General features: G+C 35.1%; 3 protein-coding genes across 3 annotated transcripts; all 3 read left to right on the top strand.

The window, feature by feature from the left end:
* The first annotated feature begins 407 nt into the window (after window positions 1-407).
* On the top strand, window positions 408-1,704 carry LOC120339028 (oxidized purine nucleoside triphosphate hydrolase-like). Its single transcript, XM_039407071.2, has one exon. It carries the CDS (start codon window positions 660-662, stop codon window positions 1,167-1,169), a length of 510 nt encoding a protein of 169 aa, XP_039263005.2. The 5' UTR covers window positions 408-659; the 3' UTR covers window positions 1,170-1,704.
* A 72-nt stretch (window positions 1,705-1,776) lies between these two features.
* On the top strand, window positions 1,777-3,782 carry LOC120339027 (ATP-dependent RNA helicase SUPV3L1, mitochondrial-like). The gene has a single exon (XM_039407070.2). The coding sequence runs from the start codon at window positions 1,777-1,779 to the stop codon at window positions 3,703-3,705; it is 1,929 nt and encodes a 642-aa protein (XP_039263004.2). The 3' UTR covers window positions 3,706-3,782.
* Window positions 3,770-14,472, top strand: LOC120339026 (uncharacterized). The gene is made up of 16 exons (XM_039407069.2): window positions 3,770-3,914; window positions 4,703-4,860; window positions 5,175-5,367; window positions 5,451-5,678; window positions 6,045-6,208; window positions 6,734-7,328; window positions 7,985-8,068; window positions 9,433-9,509; window positions 10,141-10,225; window positions 10,301-10,430; window positions 11,636-11,682; window positions 12,613-12,683; window positions 12,830-13,034; window positions 13,217-13,319; window positions 13,940-14,076; window positions 14,308-14,472. The coding sequence occupies exons 1-16, from the start codon at window positions 3,822-3,824 to the stop codon at window positions 14,425-14,427; spliced, it is 2,490 nt and encodes an 829-aa protein (XP_039263003.2). The 5' UTR covers window positions 3,770-3,821; the 3' UTR covers window positions 14,428-14,472.
* The last annotated feature ends 148 nt before the right edge of the window (window positions 14,473-14,620 follow it).

Here is a 14,620-nt window from a genome sequence, read left to right as displayed (position 1 = left end):
GGTGCATCACCTGTACATATCCTGCATACTTAATCGCAATTTAAGCCTTCCATATCGAAACATGTTGACAATTTCCCACTAGATCTGCATTTTTACAGTGATTTTTGAAGGAGTACAAAACAAAAATTCCATTTTGATATCACGTTCATGTATATATATATTGCACAAAAACAAGTAGTTGTGAGCATAACGCCACATCTTTGCTTTCGTCAACATGAAAAGCAAAGAAATGAAACGCTTTAACTTCTTCAATTACTTGCTGCTTAACATCTAGTGACATATGAGAAATCCTTCTCCAAACGTTATCATCAGATAAATTTTTGTTCGATTTTTCAGCAGCGGTTTCATGGCCGTTTGTTCGGGTGCCAGTAATACCCAGTTAAGATTATATAAAACAGAAATCACTCACAAAAATGTTTGAAAATTAAAAAAAAAATTAACTGAAAGCGCAGACCCATGTGAATATATAATATCTCACTGCACAGACGAAATCGAATAGCTCGAGATCGCCACCGTGCGACATCACTCAAGCGGATCGAATTACTTGGGAGATAACCAAAGCTCCTTCAAAACTGGATTAGTTTTTGTAAATGTGTGGTGTTTCCTCCGGTATCTGGTTCATAATTTTATAGAATCTTATATTAAGGGAGTTTGAAATTATGGAGAAATCCATTTTACGCACAACGTTAGTTTTCCTCTTTCATGAAAGCAAGATTTTATTGGGATATAAAAAACGCGGATTTGGCAGCCAAAAATGGAACGGATTTGGTGGAAAAATCATGAAAAGTGAAACTGTGCTAGAAGCAGCATGTCGTGAACTCAAAGAAGAATGTGGCGTTGAAGCTAAGCAGGAAGATTTGGAGAAGTTTGGGTTATTGCAATTTGAATTCGAGGGTGAAAATTTATTCATTGAAGTTAATGCATTCAAAACAAATTCTTTCGAAGGCACAATAACTGAGTCTGAAGAAATGAAGCCGCAATGGTTTCCAATATCGGAAATCCCATATGAAAATATGTGGGCAGATGATCCAATATGGTTTCCTTATATGTTTAACGATAGGTCATTTTGGGCAAAGTTCATATTCAAAGGCCGTTCAGAAATTTTAAAATATGATTTAGAAGAAATAGCTGTTGATAAATTAGATTCAAAAAAATACCCAGATTCATGATGACCTGACGTCTTGTTACTTATTGATCTTCAGATTGGTAAGTCTGTTGATAGGTATTTGTCTGTTTGTTTGGCTGTTAGATGCACGCGATATCTCACGAAGGCGTGGTTGAATCTGCTCCAAATTTTGCATCTGCAGAAGGCTATAGGAAAAGAAGCAGGATTTTGTGCTAGACGACTGAGCGAAATTATTCTTTTTTTATCTTTTTACTATTACAATGACTGCATTTTTCAGGTCTCCTGAAGTATGCGCCACAAGTACTTCTAGTTGGCCTGGCTCTACAATTTTCGCATATGTAATTTCTAACCCCCACATGACTACGTCATCCGCCATACTTCAGGAGACCCCATTTTTCAAATGATACATAACAGACAAATTTTGAATCTTTCTGATATCTTTTAATCCGGAAAATTGCATTTATTTTGTTTGTATTCTTTTTATGTGACCAGTTAACAGATGACATTCATGTTTCACACCCCATCATATCAGTTTATATTATTTTGATTATTTGAATTTCTTATCTTATCAAGCTTAGGACTATACCATACTATCATAGTGATAGTACTAGAATATTATTAACCCTCAAAGATGACTTAGAAACTGAGATATGTTTGCAAAACCCCAATTATCTTCACTCATTTTCTCGCAATGGAAGAATTTGTTAAAGATTTCATGTCGGTATCGCTACAACTGGGTGCTCCATAAAATAATTAGGGACAAAATGTTTCAACATCAGTGTCGAAATGCTGGACTTTCAAAGACTATGCTTTCTCAAAGTTTTGAAACCTTTGCAAGGGATCTTGTATATAACGGCAACTCTAGTATTATGGAGTCACTGAAAGTGCAATATGTTTTGGACGGAATATTAGAGTCAAAATATGAATATTCATCTATTTTCCCTTTGTTTCTCATTTATGCAAAACAAAAATTTCCTTTGTTACAAAATTGGGCGAAGCTCCATGAACTCTCTGATCTATCGAACCCTGAGAAATGGTACAGGCATGCGAGAAAAATGAGGCGATCCATTATTTTTCATGCTGGTCCTACTAATAGTGGTAAAACTCATGCTGCACTTGAAAGGTTTCTAGCTTCGAATACAGGAATTTATTGTTGTCCTTTACGTCTACTTGCTCGTGAAGTTTCTGCAAAATCGAAAGCTAAAAACGTCAAATGTAGTTTAATAACCGGAGAAGAAATAAAACATAAAGAATCTGACACTCATGTTGCTTGTACTGTGGAAATGACTAACTTGAACAAGGAATTTGATGTGGCTATCATTGATGAAATACAGATAATTGCACATGAGGAGAGGGGGTGGGCATGGACACAAGCTTTATTAGGAGTTCAAGCATCGGAGGTCCATGTTTGTGGAGAGCCCAGAGCTATATCCATTGTCAGGAAACTTTCTGAGGAATGTGGTGATGATTTTTTTGTTCAGGAATACGAACGATTGACCAAGTTACGTGTAAAAAAATATGCCGTTGGTTCAATTGATAAACTAAAATCTGGAGATTGTGTTGTTTGTTTCAGGCGAAAAGATATTTATGAAACTGTTTCTGAATTACAAAGAAATGGAGAAGATGTAGCAATGATTTATGGCAAACTTCCACCATCAACTAAACGAAAAGAGGCAGAGAAATTTAATAACGTTGATAATGGTTGTGATATTTTAGTTGCAACTGATGCAGTAGGAATGGGATTAAATCTAAATATTAAAAGAATTGTCTTCAAAAGTCTTGAAAAAGGGGTGAAAGATAAAAATGGTGAAATTGTCCGAAAACAACTTACCACTCCCGAAGTTCTACAAATTGCAGGGAGAGCTGGTCGCTATGGATTTCAACAAAGTGGTGAAGTAACGACTCTGTACAGCCATGACATAGGTGTTTTACATGATCTAATTTCAGATGCAAAACAAGATATAACACATGCTAGAATAAATCCCACCATGGAACATTATGTGAAATTTTCAAATAACATGCCAAACTATAACTTGCACCAAATATTATCCAAATTTAAAGAATTATGCCAAGTCAATGATGAATTCTATCAACTATGCAGTCAACGAGACTGTCTTGATTTAGCAGAAATTATAAAGAAATTAGATTTGTCTTTTACAGAAGCTTATAGATTTTCATTATGCCCAATTAATTCTGATCGAAATATTCCAGTAGCAATGTTTATGCGCTTTGCGGAATGTTACTCGCAATCTAAAATCGTAACTTATTCATATATTGTATCGATGTTACTTGGTTTTGGAATAAAACTACCATTTTTGCCAACAAGCCATCAGAAAGAGATAACAAATTTAGAAGATGTGCATAATGCCTTGGGAGCATACTTATGGTTAAGCCAGAAATTTCCGAGACATTTTCCTGACTATGCTAAAATATTTTATTTGAGAAACAGGGCAGAAAATATAATAACACTCTCCTTGACAAACATACGAAGCAAATTTACATTTGGCAACTTTGATAGAATGTCAAAAAAGAAGAAAAAGCAGAGAAAACAAAAAATGAAACCTATCATATTTTATTGATCAAAAATTGTTTTAGGCATAATTATTATTTATATAAGTTTTATTTATCATCAAAACTATTCATTATATTTATTCAGTATCAATATATATATATACAGTGTTAAATCATATCCAACATGTCACTGGATGATTATAACGTACTGAAGGTAATTGGTCGTGGCACCTATGGTGAAGTTCATCTGGTAACATGCAAGAAAGATCGAAAGCAGGTTTGTATTTTGCATTAATTTTTATTTTGTTTTATTTAGGATTGGTATAGAGAAGAGTGTTGTACAGAAGTATATCGTCCTTTGGAAAGAACTATTGTATATCCTTAAGATCAATTGCTTAATAAGCATTGCATCATAGGATTTTCTACAGTTGTTAAAGCTTATATCTGGCTGCCTGATGTCAATTGCCCGAAATTACCATTTTTGAAACAAAAATATTGGAATGTATACCTAAAATCAAGATAACTTCATCGAATAGAATGAATCCAAATATTTGATTCAATATATGTCCAACAGTATTGTTATTTTACGCTTACAGGATGGGCTTATTGTATATTTTTTCTTCATAGGCAAATATTTTTGAGTTTTTACGATTTGCCTGTTGTTTGTTATACAAAATAATACCAGTTAGTGTCATTCATATTTCTTACCACTATTGACAATTACGCCTATGTATGAGGAATTTGAACTGTAATATGCTTTATTTGTTGAAGTAGTCTTTTATTTGTTCTAGTAGCAATTATGGTAACGCATTCAAATAACATTGTCTAAATATTTGAAAAGCCTGGATTCTTATTTTCAAAACCACTTCCTGTGTCATTTTCAAGTACAATATGACAACCTCTACTATTATAAGAGTGTATGTACAATATGCATTGATTAAAGTTTCACAGTTTTAAAGGGAGTTATTGATTTGGTGAATGTTAGAGGTTCAATATGTTTATTTTACACTCTGTATTGTTTGGAATTGGAAATATATGTTATTAAAAAATCTTTATATTTTACAGTATGTTATTAAGAAAATGGCACTTGTGAAAGCTTCTGCAAAAGAAAGGAAAGCAGCAGAGCAAGAAGCCAAACTACTATCTGATCTTCGACATCCAAATATCGTCTCTTACAAAGATTCTTTTGAAAGTGAAAGTGGACATTTATACATTGTTATGGGGTAGGGTAATTGGATATGAATTTAATTGAAGTTATATACCATCTTCATGTCATGTTCATTTAATTCACATAATACATTAAAAACAATTATATTTTCAAATTGAATATGAATCAATCCAAACAGTCTCTTTAAAAGATTCTGATAAATTTTTAACTAATTTAGATACAATGGTTTTTGAAGAGTTTTTGCAGCAATATCATGCGTCATGTTATTTTTTAATTAAGGATTTGAAAAAAAAATTCTCAAACCTAACTTTGTTTGTATACTGTTATAGTTTTATCTGTTGTAATTTATGACTATCAATCTACCAATAGATTTGCTGAAGGTGGAGATTTGTACACAAAGCTTCGAGACCACAGAGAAAAGAAAGATCCTTTGAGTGAACAGCGAACTGTCAGATGGTACATACAAATATGTATGGCACTGCAATATCTACACGAAAGAAGAATTTTGCACAGAGATCTCAAAACTCAAAATATTTTTTTAACCAAAACTAATATGATAAAGGTATAACGTATTAGTATGTATAGAAACCTCTTACTCTTATTTTCAACTATAGTTCGCTTAAAAAAATTTTCATCGACTTACAGGTTGGAGATTTAGGAATTGCTAGGGTCCTAGAAAGTGCAAATGATATGGCTACTACACTCATAGGCACACCCTATTATATGAGTCCTGAATTATTTTCCAATCGACCGTACAACCACAAATCAGATGTTTGGGCTCTCGGATGTTGTATGTATGAGATGGTGACACTAAAACATGCTTTCAATGCTAAAGACATCAATTCTTTAATGTATAAAATATTAAAAGGAAAGGTAAGTTTACTGTTTTTTTGTAATTGTACATATTTTGGTAACTATTGAGCTAAATGTATTTTTACCAATGTTGGAAATCATTTCTATATTGCGTCACTACTTTCTACTTTGGGCTAATATATGTTTGTGAGACATGTTTCGGCATATAACAAACAACAATAAAGTCACTATGAGCCAGGCAGTAACTTGTTTGTAAAAAAGGCCATTCTTTGATATGTTGCAGCTTCTTGCGATTATTAGCATTTTTGTATGTGCATGCGGCATTTCAATTTTTAAAACATAGACAACTTTTCAGTAGCTATGTGCTTTGTTATAGTCAATTGACTATATAGATAATGAAAATTGTCATTCTTGATTTTTTGTCAGATGCCACCTATGCCAGATGAATATTCTTCGGCACTCTGTAACCTGATCAAAGATATGTTAAATCAAAATCCTGACAAAAGACCAAGTGTTAATAGAATACTTCGTAATCCGTTTATCAAAGAGCACATCAAACTATTCCTGCAAGAGAGTAGTAGTCGTAAAAGGTAGTAATAAATAGAAATGTTGGTAGAGGTGAATTTTTGTCATGCACTTAATACTACTTGATGGTTGGGCCGTATTGCTTGTCATTGTGATGCTGATTACTCTTTGAGAAAATCTTCAGAATTGGGCACCTTTTTTCTTCACCAGCCTCATTCATGCATTCCTATATCTGTTACGACTTAGTGATTTGGGTACTCCCCTAGTGTGTGTACCAGGTTGGGGTTGTGCCATAATTTTATTACGATTTCCCTATATTTTAGTTCTACTATGAGTTCGGGGACTGTCTGTGTTAACCAAGTGAATATACCCCCTGCACATAGGTTTCAATCCCGTTATGCAACTTGACGTAAAGTAGGCGAACAAAATCAGTTACCTCCATATCGGTGCACACACTTCTGGAGCGCCGTTATTTTGTAATATTATTCGATTGTTTCTTTAGTGGATTCAAGTGTTCTTGGCATGTACGTATATACATAAGTTATTTTGCAGACAAATTTTAGTGAATTTCACAATTGTTTTGTATTCAGGAGACCCGCATCAGAAAGATCATCTCGAAAAAGTTCTGTTGCATCAAGTGGAGCAGGATCACGACCAGCATCAGCACGGAAAGCGTCAACAAACAGTCAGGGTAGTTGTTTATCACCTTCCCCTCACCCACCTTCTGCTATTGCTTCAGAACCAAATAAAGCTTCAAGAGTCGGCAGAGCTCGTTCTCCAAATTCAATCAAACCGGTATCAGTGGTGTCAGATTCACAAAAAGACTCAAACAGATCATCACCGAAGCAAAGTTCACCTCAGATAATGAAGGAAATAAGGGATCCACTCTCTCCATTATATCCAATTGATAATCCTAAACAAGAGCCAAAAGACATAAAGACCGATTATACCTCAATTACAAAACCAAAAGTTGTATCATCATCTCCAAAACCTCAAATTGTTTCACCACCATTACCAAGTAATATTTCACATGCTATCAATACAAACTCAAACAATTCTCGTCCTGGTGCAGTGCATAATGATTCAGGGATTTATGTTAACTTCGCTGAACCTCACCAATATGAAAAAGTTGAAATTCGTAATCAGCATTCATCACCAAAGCCAAGTTCTGCCAATTCTGAAAAGGTACCCACTTTTATTATAATAACAACTTGATACTGTTTCGAACCAAATAATTATTATTGAACGTTTTATCTACCAAGATTGCACAAGTCCATTATCTGGATACTCCTGAAGTATGCATACCAAGATGGCGGACACCGGGACATAGTATGTGTACCAGGTTAAGATTAGGCCATAATTCCAGGTACAAATACTACGAGAGTCACTTGGCTAGTCCCCGAACTCCTAATAGAACTGAAATTAGGAAAATTGGAATAAAATTATGGCCTAACCCTAACCTGGTACACATACTACGTTCTGGTGTCTGCCATCTTGGTATGCATACTTCAGGAGCACCATTATCTGTATCTTTCTTAAATCGTAAAGCGATACCTAATGAAAATACAGCCAGCCAGTCAGTATGTGACATGTGGTTCATACACATTGCTTCAAACAATGACTTCTAATTTGATTTCTCATGCATTCCAAAATGATCAAATTCGCTTGAATTCAAGTGAAGATTGCATTTAATCGTGATATAGGTATAATTGCTGAATAGTAGTTGGTTAAATTTGATCATTATTCCATTATATCATATAGTTTGTACTTACGTAGTAATATTTCTTGTTTAATGTGATTGCTTTGTCAAACACTTTCAATTTTTTTTAATATTCTTCCAGAGTAAATCTCCTCGTGCAAATTCAGCATCGTCATCTTGTTCATCTTCCTCACGTACTTCCTCTTCAGCATCCAATGCCTCAAAGGTACATAATATGCTTCACATTAGTTATCTATCGTTCATCAAAAGTTAATCTGAATCAAGTGGTTGAATTATTTTCTTAGCTATGAGTAAATGACCTGTCACATATCACTAGGTGCAGTGCTGTGAAGTATTCGGACATTTCTACATCACATAAACAATAATGGCATGTTTTCTTTTTAATTGGTATAGATCAGGGGTGGCCAACTCGTCGATCTTCACGCTCCGAGTGGTCGATCGCGTCTATTGTTGGTAAATTTAACAACATACCCCCAAAATTTCCTGGAGCAGTTTCATGCAGCACCTGTTGTGTGTTTAAAAACAGGACAATAACAGTACAGGGGGTCCTCGGGTTGCGACGATCGTGACTTACGCTGTTTCAAGGTTACGAACGCGCACTCCATAACACTGTTTCGAGGTTCAATCGCACTCTATAAAAATATAAACGATAATACTGTACTGTAATATCTAGCCCTTACACTGGATCATTGTGATCAAGAAAATCAGTGCTTTGGGCTCATTGGTTTTCGTAATTACATCGTAAATGACGTGAACAATTGCGAACTATTACGATTAATGAAGAATAATGACTAAGCTTCAGTCACATAGTACACAGTTTCAGTGATAGTGAACGCCATTTTGGTTGTTTCGACTTATACTGAAATTCAGGTTACACACGTCTCAAGAACGGACCAACGTCGTAAGTCGAGGACTCCCTGTACTGTACATGTGCAAAAATAGACATACAGTATTTGAGTCTGGACAAGCCTGATTTACATGTTATTACGTAAAAAATGCATGTTTCGCCGCTACCAAGTTTAAATTGAACGCCGAATATTGTGTGTTTTAACTGACAAATGTGCAGTGAGTTGAATTATTGTAAATTGGATGCTGAAATTCGAGCAGTAGTGTTACATTAATGGTTTTCGAAAATTTATTTTTCTCTATTTATATAGTACGTTATTATACCTTTACGAAATTTACAACACTCTGGGCTAAAAATAGGCAGGTGTTAGGTCTGAATTGTATGATTTGGATAAATGGATGATGAAACATTTACTCCGGCTACTATCACATAATCAAATTACCAAATTAAATGGAACAGAAAACATACAAATTTTTGTGGCTTTTTAATTGAGAATGTGCCCACAGAGCTGAGCTTATTTGCAGTGCTGTATTTTTTGTATGCGTGTTTGCAGTTATGCATATTCAGTACCCATTCGTTTTTGTATATGACCTTATTACCAATCAGTCGATCGCGAACTATTTTGAAGATTTTAGTCGATCGCGGACGAAAGCAGGTTGGCCACCCCTGGTACAGATTATAGAATAAAGGATTAATTGGTCTGATAAGATTGTTTGTTACAGAGAAATAGAAGACCTTTGCCTAGTCCTGTAATCACACCATCATTCGAATACAAGCCAGACAACCATTTACCAAAAAGGTAACTTGAAGTGATATTTCGGTACTAACTACTAAATTCAGAATAAGCCTTTTACAAAGCTATTCCTGGAAAATAAATTATATTAAATTGATTTAAATGCCTATCTTGCATTGTTACTGGTAATTATTCAATACTACTTTGCCTGTTTGGTTTAACTTAAAATTTACAAGGATGTGCATGCCAGATCATTGATCATGTGGCATTTTATAAATTATATTAAATTGATTTGAATGCCTATCTTGCATTGTTACTGGTATTTATTCAATACTACTTTGCCTGTTTGGTTTAACTTAAAATTTACAAGGATGTGCATGCCAGATCATTGATCATGTGGCATTTTATAAATTATATTAAATTGATTTGAATGCCTATCTTGCATTGTTACTGGTATTTATTCAATACTACTTTGCCTGTTTGGTTTAACTTAAAATTTACAAGGATGTGCATGCCAGATCATTGATCATGTGGCTAAATGCTTTGACAACGGTTTGCTTTGTTACAAACAGACAAAATAGCTTAGTTTGGGAAGTATTACAATAATATTATTTTCAATAAGAATTTTTAGTAACATGGAAAACATCAAATAATATTAAATTTCCGATAATGAGTATAATTTGCGTTTTGTTTTTAGTGACAGAAATATATTACATGCATCTGGAGAGAGTGTAGCTTCCTCTGTTGTTTCTTCTGCAACTAATGATGATGGTACTCCTAGGGTATGTGTGCTACTGCTTCTTTCGACTGTTTCAACTTCTAGAACTGTAAAAACATAAGTTGATATTTTACTGTAGATTAGTTCAGCGAGACAACGAAGACGAGAAAGACAAAGGAAAGAGAAATCAAAAACACCTCCGATTGTTGAAGAAATAAGAAGAAGTAGAAATTCCGGAATTATACAGCCAGATTCAAGTAAAAGAGATGGTAAGTAATTTACCCTATTTACTCGAAATTACGCCTATATTGCGAAAAGGCCGACTCCCTTAAAACGGCGATTACATAAAAATTCGCGAATAAGCCGGTCGGTCCTTCCAATTGTTACACGCGGGACGCCTTAAGAAACACGTAGAAAGAGAACAAAATTACTGTAATGCAAACATTTCTCACGTTTATCGTTTCAGCATGTTAGCGATGGCCGTAGGTGGATTATTACACGTAACTCTTACTTGTTAATTCATGTTAAATAAAGTCTATATTGCTTTTCAGTGCGTCGTGATTGTGTCTGAAGTTTAAAATAGAGTTCTTGAATCAGCATAAAACAATTTCCTTTGATCGTCCACAACGCGGTTAATTTCGATAAGACCTTATCACCGCCCCTTAACAGATAACATATCGTAAAGGTGATTAAAAGTCGCGCATCGTTAATTGCCTATGATGAGACAATCACACCTGCACAAGCGAGCGAAAACAATCCAATCACAGACTGTACAAGCGTCACGTGTTAAACAACCAATCACAGAATGTACAAGTCATCAGCTGTATGATGAGACAATCCACCTTCACAAGCGACTGTGTGTGCGTGCACGCTTTTTATCGTGAGAACTTGGTATGGTTTGAAGCTTTTGGAATTAGCGGCAAGTCAGCATAATATCATCTTGTTGCGTGATCAAATTCTGATGCACGAATGAGCTGATTTTTTGGTGCAATCTGAGTTATGCGCGGATAAGACGGTCGCTTAGTTTTGCAACTTTTTTATTGAGTTTTAATAAACTCGGCCTATTCGCGAACATATACTGATTTAGTTTTATATGCTTTTTCTCACATCTACATTAAAAGATTGAAGACAGTTATTTGTCACAAGTCATCTTCTGTAATGCAGAAAATATAAATATGTTTGCGATATAAGTAATGATCCATCCAAGTATATAATTCCCTTGATGAAGAAGAAAATCAGCACTTTCGAGTTAACAAACTTGTATGATAAATATATATGATATGATGAGTACAGATTCCAGAAATTACCAATATTCTCGTAACTTTATTCCAACTAGAATCAATTGATTCTAGTTGGCATAAAGTTACGAGAATATTGGTATTTTCATTGTCATTGGTGAAATTTCAATGAGTACGGGTTGTAGCACTCAAATCCGCTGTTTCAAACTGAATTTTAATTCAAGTTGTAATTACAGCAAAACCATCTAAGGCTATCAGAACGAAAGAAAAATCAAGAGAGAAGGTGAGTTAACTATTCTCTTCAATTTATAGTCTAAAATTTGATAGTGATTGTGTAAGCACTGTTGATATGCACTTTCCTACTTACTTCTTCTGGCACAAAGTGTTATACTGTCTTCACTTAGGTGCAAAACCTTTAGTTAAGAACAATTTGAAAATTGTGTATTCTAAAGGTAATTTCAATTGTTTATATTGTAGAGCAGGGGTTCCCAAACTTTATTGGCCACGGGCCAAAATTAGAATCGGAAGGGTGTTCGCGGGCCGGAAGAGCTTAGTGCGCGATGATTTGATCACAACATTTTTTTTAAACATGTTTGTTAACTCATAAATGGTGCTTTATGACGTATTCCTTCAGAATCGGGATGGTTTGCTGACAAAGAAGACAGACAAATCGCTGAAGTTTGAGTCTTTCCAATACAAAAATACGAACGCTGCCATTTCCTTATTTAAGATTTAAATAAAAATCTGTTTCCAGAGTGTAGTTTATGTTTGTTATTCGACATCTCAAGCTTTCTTATATGGTTGATATCTGAATTACTGCCCTATATTATCCTAATACCTAATACGTATAATTGAGAGACGGGTGTGCCGTCTTAAACTGCAAAAATGACATAACAATTAGCAGTGTCTTTAGATCACAAAAAAGTAGAAACAAAGTCTGTTGAACACTATTTCACTTAAGCTTGACGGGCCATTTTAAATTGTTATGCGGGCTGGATTTGGCCCGTGGGCCGCTGTTTGGGAACCCCTGTTGTAGAGGGTCCATTTAGAATATACGAGAACCGAAATTCAATTATTTGAACACAGAACTTGAATATGAAACCTTTATTTTCACCAGTATTATTATTTCACCTCACAAATGTGGGAATTGATAATACTGCTTTGACACGATATTATGTCATGATACTCATTAAACGTTTTGTTGTTTGTACAGAAACTGAATAATGAAGTATTCGCTGATGTCACTGATGGAGCTTCCGGTGACCAAGCATCTGTTGTTTCAAGGTATGTTCCATCCCTATAAGCTCACCTAGTGTATTAGATAGTCTTACTGGGGGTTTGTTGGTTAGGAAGATGTTTCGGTCATATATAATTGGACTCGATTATGTGCAGATAATATATTTTGACAGAAATTGTACATCCTTATTTAGGTCTCATGAAAATGATACAAATCAGGCATTAGGAAATATAGAACAACAGCAACAACCAGAAATTGAAGAATTTATGACATTACTACACACCACACTTCATCTGGGAAGTGAGAGAGAGTCTAATAATACTGAAGAACAAGGAGGTGAATTGTCACCGGTTCCTGAGTTATCAGAGAGTTCATCATCTTCAACAGTAACAAATCAGGTATGGTATTTGTGTTGTCATGTTTTCGCTGATTTATTGAATGTGTAATCAAGTTACACTACTTATATACGACTCATAGTTTTCAATCTCATATACATCAACCTCGTGTCATGTGAGTGGGTCATTCATTCTCAGGCCTTCCCGATTGCTGAGTATTAATATTCAACAACAATTCTTTTCAGTCTAATCCATACTCGAGGAATACACCAGCAGCAACACCAATAAATGTACCTGGTTTAGCACCAAACAAATTACGCAGTGATGCTAAACAAGGAATATCTGGAGGTAAGCGACCGAAGACAATTTTTCTTCTTTATACCTATGCAGCAGGGAAGCATAGATGATTGAACTTTCAGACATTTTTTACTGGGGACTTGGGGTTGGTCGTTCGCTAATCTTAAGTAAAATTGCATGCAACTGGGTCTCTAGAAAAAAAGCAAAGTTTCATATTTCACATATGGGATATACAGTACTCCTTTTGTGTGTGTACCAGGTTCTGGTTAGCTATTTTCATTATTCTAGTTCTATTACGAGTTGGGTGGGGACTGTCTGTGTTAGCCAAGTGAATAATAGGTAACTCCTGCCCATAAGTTTCAGTCTCTTTACACAACTTGATGTAGGCGAACAAAATTAGTCCCTTCTATATTGGTACACATACTTCTGGAGCGCGAGATATAGGCTACACCTTGAGGATTTGTGTCCAATACAATCCCTCACAACCATGCACTTGTTCAGTGCTGACCAAAACCACTTTCCGATCACTCAGATGTATCACTTAACACTAGCAGCTGTCTGAAGCAGACTACTTCACATTTTTTGTGGTCTGCATTTCATAATCCACATTCTAAGTTAGTCTTTGTCTATAGTTCACGCATGTCATAAGCATGTTTATTATTCGTTTCTAGTTACCTTGCGTTCAACACAAAGGCTTATGGATCGCATTGTATCTCTTCGGAAAGATTGCATACAAGGTTTGGGCGTTCCACTCCTCCATCGTGCTTATGAAGTCTTAGATGCTAATGAGAACGATGACGCCTTACAGGTACATAGTTTCATATGCAATATGCATAGTTGTGTGAATAGGACTTTTGATGATTTTTGACATCATTATACTCGTTTTACTTATTTTTACTTGAAATGGTTGTACCATTTTATGACTGCCTGACTTTATGAAAATGCAGTGTAGTGTTTGTTCATCATTTACCAGACACATATTTCTGGAATCCTAATTAGCTCTCTGTTCCTTGACAAAATCTTTTTCATATTCGTTTAGGAAGAGCTGATTGCACTGCTGGGTCGTGTGAGGTTTGAACAGTGGGCTGGGAAGATTTGGCAACTCAAATATTGTGAAGAATCTATGTTCGAACATTGTGGAACTATCACAGCCTTTTAATTATCATAAATTTTTCATATATCATATGCAGTCACTGTATATCGTGTAAGCTAGCAATAAAAAAATCCATATGACAACCTATTTGTGATTCAGTCATGGCTGGGGTCTGGGGATGTTGAAGGAAAAAAATTTAGATGTTGCGATCCCTAGCACAAACACTTCCAGTACCGTTCCATCTATGACTCAATTCAGG

This window comes from Styela clava, chromosome 9 (assembly GCF_964204865.1).
Source record: "Styela clava chromosome 9, kaStyClav1.hap1.2, whole genome shotgun sequence".
Classification (NCBI taxonomy): domain Eukaryota; kingdom Metazoa; phylum Chordata; class Ascidiacea; order Stolidobranchia; family Styelidae; genus Styela; species Styela clava.
Note: the sequence above shows the minus strand (reverse complement) of the source record. Positions and strands in the feature narration are given on the sequence as shown.